Genomic DNA, 16,868 nt, shown 5'->3' with positions numbered 1-16,868 from the left:
GCATCAAACAATATATGACCACTCTAATTTTCTACATTCTCCAGGAAATTCTATTGTATTTTACTGCTTCTATGAGAAGTTACCATACAATCACCCTCAAAGACCTAGTTTATTTATTTATTTCTCGTGTCAGGGCAGCCAGTCAGTTATATTACATTTCTAACAGAACAAAGCAAACAAACAGAGAAAATATGAAATGTGTGGGTTTGGTAGTTGGTTAAATGTCCTTTGATCAGTATCTGGCCACTTGGAGTGCTTCTGGTGTTGCTGCAAGAAGGTCCTCCATGGTGCATGTGGCAGGGCTCAGACAAAATGCCAGGCTTGCAATGCATGCTAATGCGATTCATGACAGTCCTGTTAAATTGAGCATCCAACCCTGAACTTTAGTCTTCATAAGAATGCATGTGTATATACACATACATACACAGATTAAAGTTGTATCTCACATAGTTAAGACTTTACATTCTTCCAAGTGTGTGCATGCAGATATGGGAGTGACTCATGGAAGAAAGAGAGGCTAAGTGAGGTTCATTCCAGAATGAACACTCCCTCAACACTTTTAAAAAGCGGACAATATTTTGGTGACTAAGAAAAATGATCTCTGTTACTGTTTTGTCCTCTTAGAAAAACCCAGCCAAGTGACTTCTCAGAGGGACTCATTAGCATCCCTCACCTGTGTCAGGAAGGAGCAGGAGACAACAAACAAGCCCTCTGGGATCCATTAAATTAAATCTACTAAATACAGAAGGTACTACAACAAACTGCACATGTTAGGTTTCTCTGTAGAAAGCAAAGAGGAAAACAGAGGCTGGCCAGCATCAAATTAGTAATTTTGAAAACTTTTGAATTTACTGAATAAACTGCTACAGCAAAAGGGGAAATCATAACTACCAACTGTTACACTGACATGGTATCAATACACTTTACCTGAGCAAATGTATCTTTGTAGAAAACAGTTTTCCAGGGAGGATGAATTCAGTGGAAATACAATGGGAAAAGCAGTCTTAGAACCCATATTCCCATATTTTATTAAGCCGATTTAGCAACGTGTTGTATCCTGCAAAAATCAGGATATCACATAACAAGTACAAATGACCCAATTATAAAAAGGTTTTTAAAATAGTAGCAAATTTGATTGGGCCACAGATAATCTTGTCCCATTTGTTACAAAAAAAAAGTCTGTTTCCAAGGCCAGAGCATCGCAAAGTTGTTTGGGGGACTGTTCACCGTCTCATGAAATGGCTCTCATGGGTTTGGCATAGACAGGTTGCAAGACGTGGTGGATCAAAACTAAGAACAGACATCCAAGGAAAATCATACTCAGGATGGCGAGTAGGACGAAACGGCCAAGGAAGAACGTGTCTACAATCTGAACAAAAGATAAAGTTTGCAGATTACTCACACAGTAGGGTATCTCCATAATGCCAGTCTTAACAAGCAAACAATTCCAAAAGACCCGAAGTGACGCTTATTTTCATATCACCCACACTCCACCCACTGAAACCATTGGCAGAGGACCACTTCCAGGTGCCACTGCCAAACTTTTCAAACTTCCTAATGCCTTCACTACAGTTCCTCATGTTTTGGTGACCCCCAACCATACTGTAAGGGTTTGAGTTTTGGAGCTGTAGTTCACCTACATCCAGAGAGCACTGTGGACTCAAATAATGATGGATCTAGACCAGAGCTTCTCAACCTTCCTAATGCTGTGACCCCTTAATACAGTTCCTCATGTTGTGGTGACCCCCAGCCATAACATTTTTGTTGCTACTTCAGAACTGTAATTTTGCTCATGTTATAAATTCTAATGTAAATATCTGATATGCAGGATGTATTTTCATGCACTGGACCAAATTTGGCACAAATACCCAATACACCCAAATTTAAATACTGGTGGGGTTGAGGGAGATAGATTTTATCATTTGGGAGTTGTAGTTGCTGGGATATATTAGGATTCACCTACAATCAAAGAGCATTCTGAACTCCTCCAACGATGGAATTGAACCAAACCTGGCACACAGAACTCCCATGACCAACAGAAAAGACTGGAAGGGTTTGGTGGGCACTGACCTTGAGTTTTGGAGTTGTAGTTCACCTACACCCAGAGAGCACCGTGGACTCGAACAATGATAGATCTGGACCAAACTTAGCATGAATACTCAATATGCCCAAATGTGAACACTGGTGGAGATTGGGGGAAATAGACCTTGACATTTGGTAGTTGTAGTTGCTGGGATTTATAGTTCACCCACAATCAAAGAGCATTCTGAACCTCACCAACGATAGCATTGGCCCAAAAATTCCACACACAACCCCCATGACCAACAGAAAGTACTGTGTTTTCTGATGGTCTTTGGTGACCCCTTTGACACCTCCTCGTGACCCGCTCAGGGGTCCCGACCCCCAGGTTGAGAACCACTGATCTAGACCAAACTTGGCATGAATACTCAATATGCCCAAATGTGAACACTGGTGGATTTTGGGGGAAACAGACCTTGACATTTGGGAGGTGTAGTTGCTGTGATTTATAGTTCACTAGAAACAAAGAACATTCTGAATCCCACCAAGAATAGAATTGGGCCAAACTTCCCACACAGAACCCCCATGACCAACAGAAAGTCCTGTGTTTTCTGATGGTCTCTGGTGACCCCACTGACACCCCACTCACAACCCTCCCCAGGAGTCCCTATCCCCAGGTTGAGAAAACCTGACTTAGAATCATAGAGTTGGAAGAGACCCTAAGGGCCATCCAGTGCAGCTCCTGCCATGCAGGAACACAAAATCCAAGCACTCCCAACAGATGGCTTTTCACAACAACCATTAAAAGACATAATTTGACAATGCATCTGCTTGTCACCAAGGCTGTGGTGAACATGGCAAAACTTTAGGCTCTGTCAAGAGGATGCCTTGCCAAATTAAATAAATTTTACTCGCCCACAACAGTATATTTCATTCTTGGAAGATATATATATATATATATATATATATATATATATATACCAAACTCTTGGAAGTTTCCTGTCATGCTTATAATGGCTTGACTTTTACAAAAGCCTTGGGTCTGGTATGCATATTGGATGGATGCATGTTGGCTGCCCTGCCCTGTAACTACTCTGTCTGCACAGCCATCACTGAACTACCAAAGATATGTAGGGATGCATGTGAAGGAAAGTCATACGGAGGAGGGAGCAAGCTTGTTTTCTGATGCCCTGGAAACTATGATGAGGAGAAATGGCCTCAAACTGCAGGAAAGGAGATTCCATCTGAACATTAGAAAGAACTCCCTGGCTGTGGAAACTGTTCAGCAGTGGAACTCTCTGCCCCAGAGCGTTGTAGAGGCTCCTTCTTTGGAGGCTTTTAAAACAGCGTTTCTCAACCTGGGGGTTGGGACACCAGTTGGGGTCGCAACGGGATGTCAGAGGGGTCGCCAAAGACCATCAGAAAACAAAGTATTTTCTGTTGGTCATGGGGGTTCTGTGTAGGAAGTTTGGCCCAATTCTATCGTTGGTAGGGTTCAGAATGTTATTTCATTGTGGGTGAACTATAAATCCTAGCAACGACACCTCCCAAATGTGAAGGCCTATTTTCCCCATGCTCTTCCAGTGTGCAAATTTGGCCACATTGGGTATTTGTGCCAAGTTTGGTCCAGATCCATCATTATTTGAGTCCACAGTGCTCTGGATGTAAGTGAATTACAACTCCAAAACTCAAGGTCAATGCCCACCAAACCCTCCCAGTATTTTCTCTTGGTCATGGGAATTCGGTGTGCCAAGTCTGGTTCAATTCCATCATTGGTTGAGTTCAGAATGCTCTTTTATTTTAGTTGAACTATAAATCCCAGCAACTCCAACATTCCCAAATGACAAAATCAACCCCCCAAGCCCACCAGTAATCAAATTTGGGTGTATTGGGCATTTGTGCCAAATTTGGTCCAGTGAATGAAAATACATCCTGCATATTGGACATTTACATTACAATTCATAACAGTAGCAAAGTTACAGTTATGGAAGGAGCAATGAAAATAATGTTATGGTTGGGGGTCACCACAACATGAGGAACTGTACTAAGGGGTCGCAGCATTAGGATGGTTGAGAACCACTGTTTTAAACAGAGGCTGGATGGCCATCTGCCGGGGGTGCTTTGAATGCAATTTTTCTGCTTCTTGTCAAGGGGTTGGACTGGATGGCCCTGTGAGGTTAAAATCTGGAATCTCTATGGCTCTGAATAGTTATGATAGCAACAACAAAAAGAATATAGTTGTGAGACATGCAATCTGCTCTTCCCATTCAATCAATAAGACATGGATTCCAAAACTATCTTCCTAGCTCCTGGGACTCTTCAAGACACTCAGCTTAAAGCTTCATGAAACAGCATTAGCACAAGCTTGACCTTGCATTTGCTACAGAACAACTCTCCTGTGGGTGCCATGTTTTCTCGTTCGACACGCTTCTCTTTTTAATTAGCCAATTAGCAGTCTTTGGGTGCTGAAAGCACAGGGCATGTATTATTGATACCATATTGTGCTGGACTGCTGCTGAGGTTAGTCCTCAAAATCCTCACAATGAACCCTTTTTGTTGCACAGGTCTCTTTCTCTCTGCCTTTTGGTCCTGCTTCCATGTAGTTTCTCAAACAGATTCTGCAACATTGATCAAAGTAAATCCAAAAGGGATACATAGGCAGGATAGAAAGGAATGGGGAAGGGGATATTTTAGAGATACAGGAGTATGAGCTGTAGCAGACAAACTTTGGCTCCCCAGGTGTTTTGGACTTCAACTCCCACAATTCCTCACAGCTGGTAGGCTATTAGAATTTTGGGAGTTGAATTCCAAAACATCTGGTTGGCCAAAGTTTGTCCATGCCTGGGCTATAGGATATTGATACTGCTGGTGTCAATGTTCTGATTTTAGACTAGTGAAGGTATCTGATAGCACAAAATGAAGATTTTTTTAAAAAAAATTTGACTATTTTATATGTTTTATTTCAGCTATAATTTATTGCTTATGATTCTTACTCTATCACTCACCTCGAGCAAGCTTTGCCTTGGAAAGCAAGACAAAATGTTTTGTCTCCTATGCTATACTAATATATAATATAATATATTGTATATACATATGTTTATAATATTATAATGTAATACAGTATAATACTAATACTAATAATATATTATAATTATATATTTTATATTACATGTAATATTACTAATAATATTACAATATAATTGTATAGTACAATATAGTGATGTATGGCGCTGATATTGTATTGGGCTAATAGTATAATGTATTGTACGTGTGTGTGTGTGTGTATACAAGGGGTATTTTTTAAGTAAGGTCCGTTTTGTTGTAGACACTAGTAGTTCGCACGCATACCGCAACGAGCGTGTGCGTCGTGTGCCGGCATGCCTCGGGAACAACTGTGCTCAGTTTCCGCTCTGTAGCTAACCTGTACGGTTCTGTTCTGTGCTTTAAAAATGTTTAAGACTATCAACTCACCCGCCGCATGTGAGGTTCGCTCAGTGATACGGTTTTTGTCAGCAAGGAACCTGCCTGCTACAGAAATTCATCAACAGATTTGTGAAGTGCACGGTGATACTGTTATGAGTGAAAGCAAAGTGCGTAAGTGGGTACGACAATTCAAAGATGGCCGTGACAACGTCCATGATGAGGACCGATTCGGTCGCCCTTCTTTGATTACAGACAATTTGGTTATCGGAGCAGGTGGCAAGTTTTTATGAAGAGGGTATTTTAAAATTGGTTCAGAGGTATGATAAGTGGTTGAAAAATAGAGTGAAGTATGTACTTTCTGAAAATAAATTTACTTTTTTGAAATAAACTTTCCTTGTGTACTTATGTTCAAATGGATCTTACTTTAAAAATACCCCTTGTGTGTGTGTGTGTGTGTGTATGTGTGTGTATGTATGTATGTATGTATGTATATATATATATATATATATATATATATATATATTAGGCCTGGGTAACAACGGAAAAATTTGTTTCTAAAATCGATTCGTTTTTTGGGGGTTTTTGCGTTTCGTTATTTAAAATAATTACAAAATTTTCCTTTTAAAAAGTTCGATATTTACGAAATTTCGTAAATGTGAAAAAAATTACAAAACATTAACGAATCGATTTCCGAAACAATAACGAATCGATTCGTTAATGGCGGACGCGACCGCGAAATACGCTAAAAAACCTCCAAAAACTTCTGAAGCTTCCCTCTCCCTCTGTTGTTGACTGTTGGTGTGATATTATAATTTTTTTTCACTAATTAAACAAAAAACTTGCCCCAGACATGCGGAAATAATAACGAAACGACCTCAGAACAATAACGAAACGAATACAATAATGAAATACGAAGCATTTACAAAACGTGTTTAAAAATTCGTTTTTTTAAAAAATTGCTCCAGAATGGTTCGTTATCGTTTTGTAATTAAAAAAATTAACGAATTATTAACGAATTACGAATTAACGAAACGAAACTGCCCAGCCCTTATATATATATATATATATATATATATATATATATATATATAGTAAGCTGCTCTGAGTCCCCTTCGGGGTGAGAAGGGTGGCATATAAATGTTGCAAATAAATAAATAAACAAATACCAATAAATATTGTGAGTAAAATACATCGCGTGCAGCAAAGGCACATTATTTGTCCTAGAAACTAAAAGACAAGACAGTTCTTTCAAAGCGAGGTACAGCTGCCGTAAGCGGCCAAGACAACTTCCTTTGCTGTTGAATGTGCTGACAGCAGGGCCTTGCATGGAGGAATGCAGCCAGGAAGGGGCCTAATATTAGAAGGCTCTAAACATCCCCAGTGTTGAGGAGAGGAAAAAGGGGGGAGGCTTTGAAATGAATGGGGAGTTTAAATAATTAGGAGTGGGGAATCTCTGGGAAGAAGAAGAATTTCCTCTGAAGTAGATTTCTGAGGAAATCAGACTGCAGGTAATGAAAATTCAGATGATTTTGGAGGGTTAAATCTAGCAGCAGGGAAAAGGCCTTGAGGAGGAACGTGTGATTATCAGGGAAATCTGCTGGAGACAGCAGCTGCAGGGGTGTTTTGGGGGAAAGGGGAAGGATTACCGTTGCCCCTGGAGAAAGGGCATGGGGTGGGAGAAAATGAAGCACTTTTAATAAGCAGCCAAGTGTCAGCACCAAGAGAGAAAGGGAAAAAAGCTCCCGGGATCAAGGATGTGATCATTGCAATTAAAATTCACATCTTTACTGCCAGACATTCACATAGCATTTTTCTTAACTGACTAAACCTCATGTTACTGGATCTTGGGCAATTAAAAACAACACCATAAAGTCGGACATCACAGTCTCAAACACGTGTGATGATGATGACTGAGGAAGACAATGTGAGGGGTTAAGTTTGTGTTAAATATCACTATTTATTAATGTTTTCTGATTTTATTTTATTTTTTGCTTATTTATGTCTCACTCTGCTTTGTGGTGTTGTTAAATTTTTTTTTTTTAGTATCAGTTAAGTATGTTTTGTATTATACTGTAGTTAATAAAAATATATTTTTTAAGAATACAAAGTTCCCTATGAGCATGCAACAAAATTACCAGCTGAAGACTTGGATGTTTATGTGTCTACCTACAAGAAAAGTGTACATTTTTGTGTATCTTCTCATGGAAAAATCATTTCCCTAATGAATGACTTTGTGGGGAAGCAAATTCACTTTGCAAACAAACCTCAGTGTAAAAGCATTTCCCCCTCAGAAGACTGCTTTATGGTACTTAGTATAGTGACATCAGTGGGAAAATTTAACATTCCTTTCAAGGCTCTTTCCAGTTCAAACTCTTTATATATTTTGTTTTTTTCCCCCCATGTGTCTGGCACAGATGTAGTTTAACTCTGTGTATCTTGTTGTATGTTTTAAATAGTTTTTTGTATCTTGTTTTAACAATGTTGTACCCCTTCTTGAACTGAAGATAGGTGGGTTTATTTACTACTAGCCGTCCCCTGCCACACGTTGCTGTGGCCCACATGGGGGTTCTGTGTGGGAGGTTTGGCCCAATTCTGTCATTGGTGGGGTTCAGAATGCTCTGTGATTGTAGGTGAACTATAAATCCCAGCAACTACAACTCCCAAATGTCAAGATTCTATTTCCCCAAAACTCCACCAGTGTTAATATTTGGGGATATTGAGTATTCGTGTAGAATTTGGTCCAGATCCATCATTGTTTGAGTCCTCAGTGATCTCTGGATGTAGGTGAACTACAACTACAAAACCAAAGGGCACTGCCCACCAAACCCTTCCAGTATTTTCTGTTGGTCATGGGAGAACTGTGTGCCAAGTTTGGTTCAATTCCATCATTGGTGGGGTTCAGAATGCTCTTTGATTGTAGGTGAACTATAAACCCCAGCAGCTACAACTTCCAAATGACAAAATGATATTTTTTTTGAGTGAAGGACATACATTGGGTTGTGTCTTGTGTCTAAATTTGGTGTCAATTTGTCCAGTGGTTTTTGAGTTTTGTTAATCCCACAAATGAACATTACATTTTTATTTATATAGATACTTCTATCTCGCTCTATCTTACCCCAAGAGGGACTCAGAGTGGCTTACAGTTTGACAAAATTCAGTGCCATAATGTACATACAAAAAGCAATACATAACATGATTAACTAAAAATCAATAGACATATAAATATGAATTAAAACCATTGAAACATTATACATGTAAACATTATAGAATCATAGAGTTGGAAGAGGCCTTGTGGGCCATCCAGTCCAACCCCTGCCAAGAAGCAGGAAAATCGCATTCAAAGCACCCCCGAAAGATGGCCATCCAGCCTCTGTTTAAAACCTCCAAAGAAGGAGCCTCCACCACACTCCGGGGCAGAGAGTTCCACTGCTTTAAGCCTCTGTTTAAAACCCGAATCATAGAATCATAGAATCAAAGAGTTGGAAGAGACCTCATGGGTCATCCAGTCCAACCCCCTGCCAAGAAGCAGGAATATTGCATTCAAAGCACCCCCGAAAGATGGCCATCCAGCCTCTGTTTAAAACCTCCAAACAAGGAGCCTCCACCACACTCCGGGGCAGAGAGTTCCACTGCTGAACAGCTCTCACAGTTAGGAAGTTCTTCGTAATGTTCAGGTGGAATCTCCTTTCCTGTAGCTTGAAGTCATTGTTCCACATACTAGTCTCCAGCTTGTCAACATCGTTATAAAACATATGATGAGGTTGCTGTTGTTATTATTATTATTTCATTTCAAAACTGGAGAACTGTGTGTTCACAGTTAAAAACTGGTTTTCAGAAAAACTGGTTTTCTGAGGTAAAGCCGAATTATTTTAAAACTATGGAATCAGCCTTAGGTTTGTATCCACTTTTGGAGGGAGAATAACTGACTCTCCTCTTTCTCAAACCGCAACCCTTCATGCAACTACAAATGAACTCTGGTAAGCACTTGCCTTAACATGGGAAATGGGCAATTAGTTGACCACTTATAGTGATGTATTTTATGCAACACTCTTCTGGGTAAAAAGTCTGACCACTTGAGCAATATAGCGGTGTCAGTTAACAATGCAACCTAGATTTAAAATGCTCAGGAAGCAGAACTATGAACAGAGGGAGCCAGGGAAATGGAACACCTTTACCTTAATTTCTGTAGCTGGGGTTGGCAGCTCACTGGCACGAGGAAAAAGCAACAGAGCCAACGTGATTATCACAGCAGCAAAGAAAACCAAAATGACAGAAAACCTGGATGGGTGTGACAGAGAAGAACACAGTAATCACTAATGACTGAAGTCACACTTTCTTCAAATAACTTTTGATGGGCCAGGCTGGCACAATGGGTGAAACCGCCAAGTTATAGAAGATCCGGGTCAGGGTGAGCTACTGCCACCAGCCCAGCTTCTGCTCACCTAGCAGTTCAGAAACAACAATGTAAGTAGATAAATAGGTACCGCTTTGGACGGGAGGTGAAAGGCACCCTGAAAAACATGCCAGCAAAAATCCGAACAGGAAAGGCACCCATTGATGACACGCACCTCGGCGTGGAAAATAAAACAACAGTACCTCCCCATGTCTGAGTTGAGCACAGTCAGATGTCGGAGATGAAAAGACAGAAGCCTTGCCTTTGTTTCTGTACTGTCTTTCTTTGTCAATTGTATAACGGCATGGAATGTTTGCCATATATGTACCTGTAATCTGCTCTGAGTCCTCTCGGGGAGCAGAATATAAATAAAGTATATTATTATTATAACATGAATAAAATCACCAGGTTTCATGATCCAGAAAGTGAACATAGGCAGATGTTCCAAGGTAAAATGAATTATCTCAAGATGGCTTCAGGCCTGGTTATGCAATGGAGCCATTTTAATGCTTTGGCAGAACACAAATGTTTGGAGCTGAATGAAGAATGTGTCCTTATTGGTTCCTCAGGAACATTCTGTGGCTTTGATATACCCTCTCTAGGCCACCTTTCTAGGACTGGACATAGAGGCACTGTTTTACTATTTATCCAGTCCCTCTTGGGAGGAAGAAACTAAGGCTTTATTTTTTTAACTTTTTTTAACCTGAAATGAATGAAACTTTATTTATAGCCCACCCTATCTCCCCGAAGAGACTCAGGGCGCCTCACAACAAAATACACAATAGCAAACATTCAATGCCGATAGTAGTACATAAACAAATCAATAAACAAATCAAGAACAACTCAGTAAATTATAAACCAACTTAAATGAACACGACCATGAGCCTTGCAAACACATAGCAGCCATTGGGAAAAGAGGAGGAAAAGACCTGAGAGAACACATCTCTAGGAATCTCTCGGTTCTCAAGCATAACTTTATGGTCAGCCTCTGCCAGTGGAAGTCAACCATATAGTTGTGCTAGAGGACAATGAGTTTTCTAGAAAGAATATGTTAATCAAATCCAGAAAACTGAAAAGCACATGGGGAGGGCTGACTGTACTTGCTTTTTTGTAAAATGTTTCTGTGTAATTGGAGCATCATCTATACAGATAAAAACATCCCTAATAAAAACTGCTAGAATTAATCTGATTCATTGATTAAGCAATGCGGCTTTCATTTAGCAAGATGCATTAATGACATCCTCATTTCTAAAAATAGACGCTCTACAATAAAATGCCTGCTGTAAAATATATTCAAAAAAGATAAGAATTATTCCAATCTGGTTTTGCTTGCTACTAAAACTCAACTCAAGAGTCTCTTGTAAGAAGTGCCACTGAGGAAATGAAATTAATTTAGTGGATTACTTATAGAACCCAGCCACACTTAAATCTATAAGGGATAGAATCATAGTTGGGTGGAGAAAGCCTTGTAGGCCATCTAATTCCAATTCATGAGCAGTGCAAACATTCAGAACTAGATCAGCCCCAGTAGATGACTATCCAGCCTCTACATGATGATCTGCAATGGGAGAGACCCTAGCCTCCCTCTAGGCAATGGTTCCTTACTTGGGTTGCTCTTAGCAGCAAGAGTTTCCTCTTAATGCATGCCTGAGATTCACATGGTTAGCAGTTTCCCCTCCAATTACTTTCCCAGCAGGAGAAATCACCTTACCTAGCGAGTCCAGAAGCTCTGGATAACACCACGCACAGCAGCAAGGTCAGTACCCAGAGCAGTGCTAAAATGAATACTCCTGGCCCAACGCCAAGCACTGTGCCAGGCATCCTGGAAGGCAAGAGAGATCATTAAACCCCCTCAAAACTCTCCCAATCAAAGCTGAAGTTTTGATGTCAGTGGAGTTCCGATAGCTCATTGTTGAAAATCATTTTCAATAGGACCTCCTATTCAGGGAAAGGCGCAGTATTTTTAATGGATGAATATACAGCAGCCCCAGGAACAATTAGTAATGGAAGGTGGCGTGTTTTCATATCTACTGCACTTAAATATAAACCATAACACAAAATAAACAGAGCTAAAACAGTTTGTGGTCACTTCATTGATTCTATCAGGGACATCTACACAAATACATTGCGATGCAGGAAGAGAAGGACGCAGAAAAAGATGGAGAAGGATACAAACGGAGAAGGATGAAGAAGGATGTAAAAGAAGGATGCAGAAAGCGAAGGATGCAAAAAGAGAATGATGTAGAAGGAAAGGATGCAGAAAGAAGATGAAGAAGAAGCAGAAGGATGCAGGAGGAGGATGCAGAAGGAAAAGGATGCAGAAAGACAAGATGCAGAAATATGGATGTAGAAAGAGAAGGAAGCTTAAGAAAGTTAAAGAAAGAGATGGAGAAGGGTGAAGAAAGAGATTGAGAATGATGCAGAAGAAGGACGCAGGAGAAGGATGCAGAAGAAAGATGCAGAAAGAGATGGAGGAGAATGCAGAAAGAGAAGGATGCAGAAAGAGATAGAGAAGAGTGCAGAAAGAGAAGTATGCAGAAAGAGATGGAGAAGGACGCAAGACGGGACTGAGAGGATACAGATAGAGAAGGATTCATAAAGAGATAGAGAAGGATGCAGAAGCAAAAGAATGCAGAAGGATTCAGAAGGAGATAGAGAAGGATGCAGAAGTATTCAGAAAGAGATAAAGAAGGATGCAGAAGGAAAAGGATGCAGAAGGGTTCAGAAAGAGATAGAGAAGGATGCAGTAGGATTCAAAAAGAGATAGAGAAGGATGTAGAAAGAGGAGATGCAGAAAGGGAAGAATACAGGAGAAGGATGCAGTAGAAGGATGCAGAAAGAGAAGCAAAAGCAAAAGATGCAGAAAGGGGAGGCTATAGAAGGAGGAGAAGCCGAAGAAGAGGAATGCATGTTCTTCTTCAGCATTTCCTTCTTCCCTCCAAAGTGCCCAAGGTTCCCAGGCCTTGTCATTCTGCAAAGCCCTGAAGCCTCCTCACACATTCATGATGTGCTTTGCAATGAGCAAGATGAGAAATGATCACATCAGAACTTAGGAAACCCCCTCCGAGGAGTCTTCATCATGATGTTATGAATTCCCTCTTTGTAAAACAAGAAAGGTGTCATCTTCCAGACAGAAGGCTTGCCACTTTCCCCCACCTCTGTGAAGGTCTGCTTACCTTTTCGAACACTTTTTTGTTTATCCCTTGGCAGCCACCTCTCCACAAAGTCAACATTGACGCTGAAATACAACACCGCCTGAGCTTTGCAAGTGCAGCTTTTTTCCGAATGAAGCAAAGAGTGTTTGTAGGCAGACCAAGGTGCTTGTTTATAAAGCTACTAGCCGTTCCCTGCCACACGTTGCTGTGGCCCAGTCTGTGTATATGTGTGTTTGTGTACATATGTGGTTTGCGCATGCGTTGTAATTTTTGTGGGGGTTTTTTTTGGCTTTTTAAGTCCCTTCTGCTGTGTTTTTCAGTGTTTTTATGAGTGATGGTCACTCGTTGGCCTGATAGGTGTATTGTGTCCAAATTTGGTGTCAACTCATCCAGTTATGTTAATCCCACAAACAAACATTACATTTTTATTTATATAGATTGTCCTCCCAACCCTGCTATACGCCTGTGAGACGTGGACTGTCTACAGACGTCACATGCAACTCCTGGAATGATTCCATCAGCGTTGCCTCCGAAAAATCCTGCAAATCTCTTGGAAAGACAGGTGGACAAATGTCAGTGTGCTGGAAGAAGCAAAGACCACCAGCATTGAAGTGATGGTCCTCTGCCATCAACTCCGCTGGACCAGCCACGGTGTCTGGATGTCCAACCACCGTCTCCAAAAGCAGTTGCTCTACTCCGAACTCAAGAACGGAAAACGGAATGTTGGTGGGCAGGAAAAGAGATTTAAAGACGGGCTCAAAACCAACCTTAAAAACTCTGACATAGACACTGAGAACTGGGAAGCCCTGGCCTTTGAGCATTCCAGCTGGAGGTCAGCTGTGACTTGCAATGCTGTAGAATTTGAAGAGGCACGAATGGAGGGCGAAAGAGAGAAACGTGCCAAGAGGAAGGCGGTCCTGGTCGTAGTTGGCTTGACACGCCTTCCTTTTGGCACGTTTCTCTCTTTCCTCTTGGCACGTTTCTCTCTTACATTATCCAGTGTATCTGTCCGAACGTATCTCCCTCTACGTCCCACCTCGGAGTCTGAGATCATCTGGGGAGGCCCTGCTATCGACCCCACCACTGTCACAAGTGAGGCTGGTGGGGATGAGGAGCAGGGCTTTCTCAGTGGTGGCCCCTCACCTGTGGAACTCACTCCCGGGGGAAATCAGGGCATCATCATCCCTCCTCGCCTTTAGGAGAAGGGTGAAGACTTGGTTATGGGACCAGGCCTTTGGGCACTCCGGCAATTAAATCAGACAACCAGGCGAGTAAGACCAGCAGGATTGATGAAGTGGAACGTAAAACTAGATCTATGAGTAGCGAACGCTGACCATGTAAGAGGAGAAACTGGGTTTGTATTTGGTTTTTTATTGATTTTATTGATTTTATGGTTATAATGTATAATTGGTGTTAACTGTGTATTGATGTAATTTTGTGTTTGATTGTTTTTATGATGCAGGCATCAAATTGTGCCTCGCTTTTGTAAGCCGCCCTGAGTCCCCTTCAGGGTGAGAAGGGAGGAGTAAAAGAACCCCAAATAAATAAATAAATAATACAGCACTGCTGGTCACAGCTGACCTCCAGCTGGAGCATTCAAGGGCCAGGGCCAACCCCGATGGGGACTGCCTTCCACCTGGAAACCAATGCCCTCACTGCGGACCCACCGCCAGTACACTGATCTTGGAAGACTATCCTACTCGGAGACTTTTTCTAAGCAGCCTAAGAGCCTAGGTCTGGCTCTACACTGGATAATGAATGAGGTTTGACACCACTTTAAGTGCCATGGCTCAATCAGTGGTTCTCAACCTTCCTAATGCCGCGACCCCTTAGTACAGGTCCTCATGTTATGGTGACCCCCAACCATAAATATATTTTCGTTGCTACTTCATAACTGTAATTTTGCTATTGTTATGAATTGTAATGTAAATATCTGATATGCACGATGTATTTTCAGTCACTGGACCAAATTTGGCACAAATACCCGATACGCCCAAAATTTGAATACTGGTGGGGTTGGGGGTGATTGATTTTGTCATTTGGTAATGCTGGAGTTGCTGGGATTTATAGTTCACCCTCAAATCAAAACATTTATTTCGGTCATTGACCAGCACAGGAAATAGTGTCACATTTCCATACAAACCTGGCATGTTTGGTACATTAAAAATATAAATATAACTACTAAAAACACAATATGGGTGAGGGAGCAGAAGGGGAAACAGGGTAAAAGCATACAATGCCCAGATCCATCACCAAATTGTAGATTCAGGGAAGAAGATTACTGGACACACAGTTGACTTTGGAACTAGTTATTCCCTGGCGGATTTTGTATGCTGCTGCACAGAACTTTGCGACATTGTAGGTTGTAGCTGAATTAATATCTGCAAGTATCCGGGAGGTAGAAAATTGTCCTGAATGGCCTGGGTGCTTGTCTATCAGGGGTAAGATAAGCCTGGCACGGGTATCCCTGTAGTTAGTTCACCCTAAATCAAAGAGTCTTCTGAACTCCATCAATGATGGAACTGAATCAAACATGGCACACAGAATTCCCATGACTAAGAGAAAATATTGGGAAGGTCTGGTGGACATTGACCTTGAGTTTTTGGAGTTGTAGTTCACCTATATCCAGACTGTGGACTCAAGCAATGATGGATCTGGATCAAATTTGGCACAAATACTCAATATGCCCAAATGTGAACACTGGTAGAGTTTGGAGAAAATAGACCTTGCCATTTGGGAGTTGTAGTTGTTGGGCTTTATAGTTCACCCACAGGGGTCCCGACCCCCAGGTTGAGAAACACTGGCTCAATGCGATGGAACCCTGGGATGTGTATTTTGGTGAGGCTCCAGAAAACCAAGGACCTTGTCAAACTACAACTCCTCTGCACAACCACTGTAGAGACAGGAGCCCTTCCTCCCATGTGGTAGTGTCTGCGCATGCGCAGAGGCCTCGCAAGCTACCTCACAGGGTTCTGTGTAAATCTGAACCGCTTTACAAGGCAAAAGCGCTGTTCAAGCTTCCAATATAACGCGGAGGCGAATGGCAAAGCAAGGGAAGTACCTGTGGGAGAAAGAAGACGGGAAAGGGAGCAGCGACCCCGTCGGAGACGCCACCCTACTCCTCTCGCCAAAAACTCCAAATCAATCTCTCTTTTATCCAATCGGAGCGAGGCTTATATTTATAGTACTCCGACACAGCCAATGAGCGTCTTCCTTTCATTTCGTTCCCTACGTCGGATTGGCGGTTGCCATGGTCAACAAGAGAGCCTCTCAGGAATGGCGCCCGCTGATTGGTTCACTTCGGAAGCGGCTCTCCACCAATCCCCTGCGCCCGGCCGGCCGCCATGGCAAATGGGCGGGGCTTCGCACTCTGTCCATCACAGGTTTCACTTGATGACGTCAGTTTTTCTTTCTCTCCTTGTAAACACAGGAAATGAAGCTTCTCCTGTCCTCTGAGTTGCTCAAGAAGTAAAACACCCATTGTCATGCTGGTCGCTCAAGCAGGGAGATTTGAGATGGTAGACCAGAGCTCTGAAGATCACCTGGGAAGGAATCCCACTGGAGCATTGCAGTGCACCCAAATACCTGGGAGTCACTCTGGACCGTTCTCTGACCTACAAGAAGCACTGCCTGAACATCAAGCAAAAAGTGGGTGCTAGAAACAATATCATACGAAAGCTGACTGGCACAACCTGGGGATCACAACCAGATACAGTGAAGACATCTGCCCTTGCGCTGTGCTACTCCGCTGCTGAGTACGCATGCCCAGTGTGGAACACATCTCACCACACTAAAACAGTGGATGTGGCTCTTAATGAGACATGCCACATTATCACGGGGTATCTGCGCCCTACACCACTGGAGAAATTACACTGTTT

At 41.9% G+C, this 16,868-nt stretch overlaps 1 protein-coding gene across 1 annotated transcript; it reads right to left on the bottom strand.

Moving 5' to 3' along the window:
* Positions 1-1,011: 1,011 nt before the first annotated feature.
* Positions 1,012-16,129, bottom strand: TMEM218 (transmembrane protein 218). Its single transcript, XM_060787624.2, has 4 exons — positions 16,052-16,129; positions 11,547-11,657; positions 9,618-9,720; positions 1,012-1,369 (listed from the first exon to the last, which is right to left on the bottom strand). The coding sequence occupies exons 2-4, from the start codon at positions 11,654-11,656 to the stop codon at positions 1,232-1,234; spliced, it is 351 nt and encodes a 116-aa protein (XP_060643607.2). The 5' UTR covers position 11,657; positions 16,052-16,129; the 3' UTR covers positions 1,012-1,231.
* Positions 16,130-16,868: the final 739 nt, after the last annotated feature.

Source organism: Anolis sagrei, chromosome 7 (genome assembly GCF_037176765.1).
Source record: "Anolis sagrei isolate rAnoSag1 chromosome 7, rAnoSag1.mat, whole genome shotgun sequence".
Taxonomy (NCBI): domain Eukaryota; kingdom Metazoa; phylum Chordata; class Lepidosauria; order Squamata; family Dactyloidae; genus Anolis; species Anolis sagrei.
The sequence above is the reverse complement of the archived record's forward strand: the minus strand, read 5'-3'. Positions and strand labels throughout refer to the sequence as shown.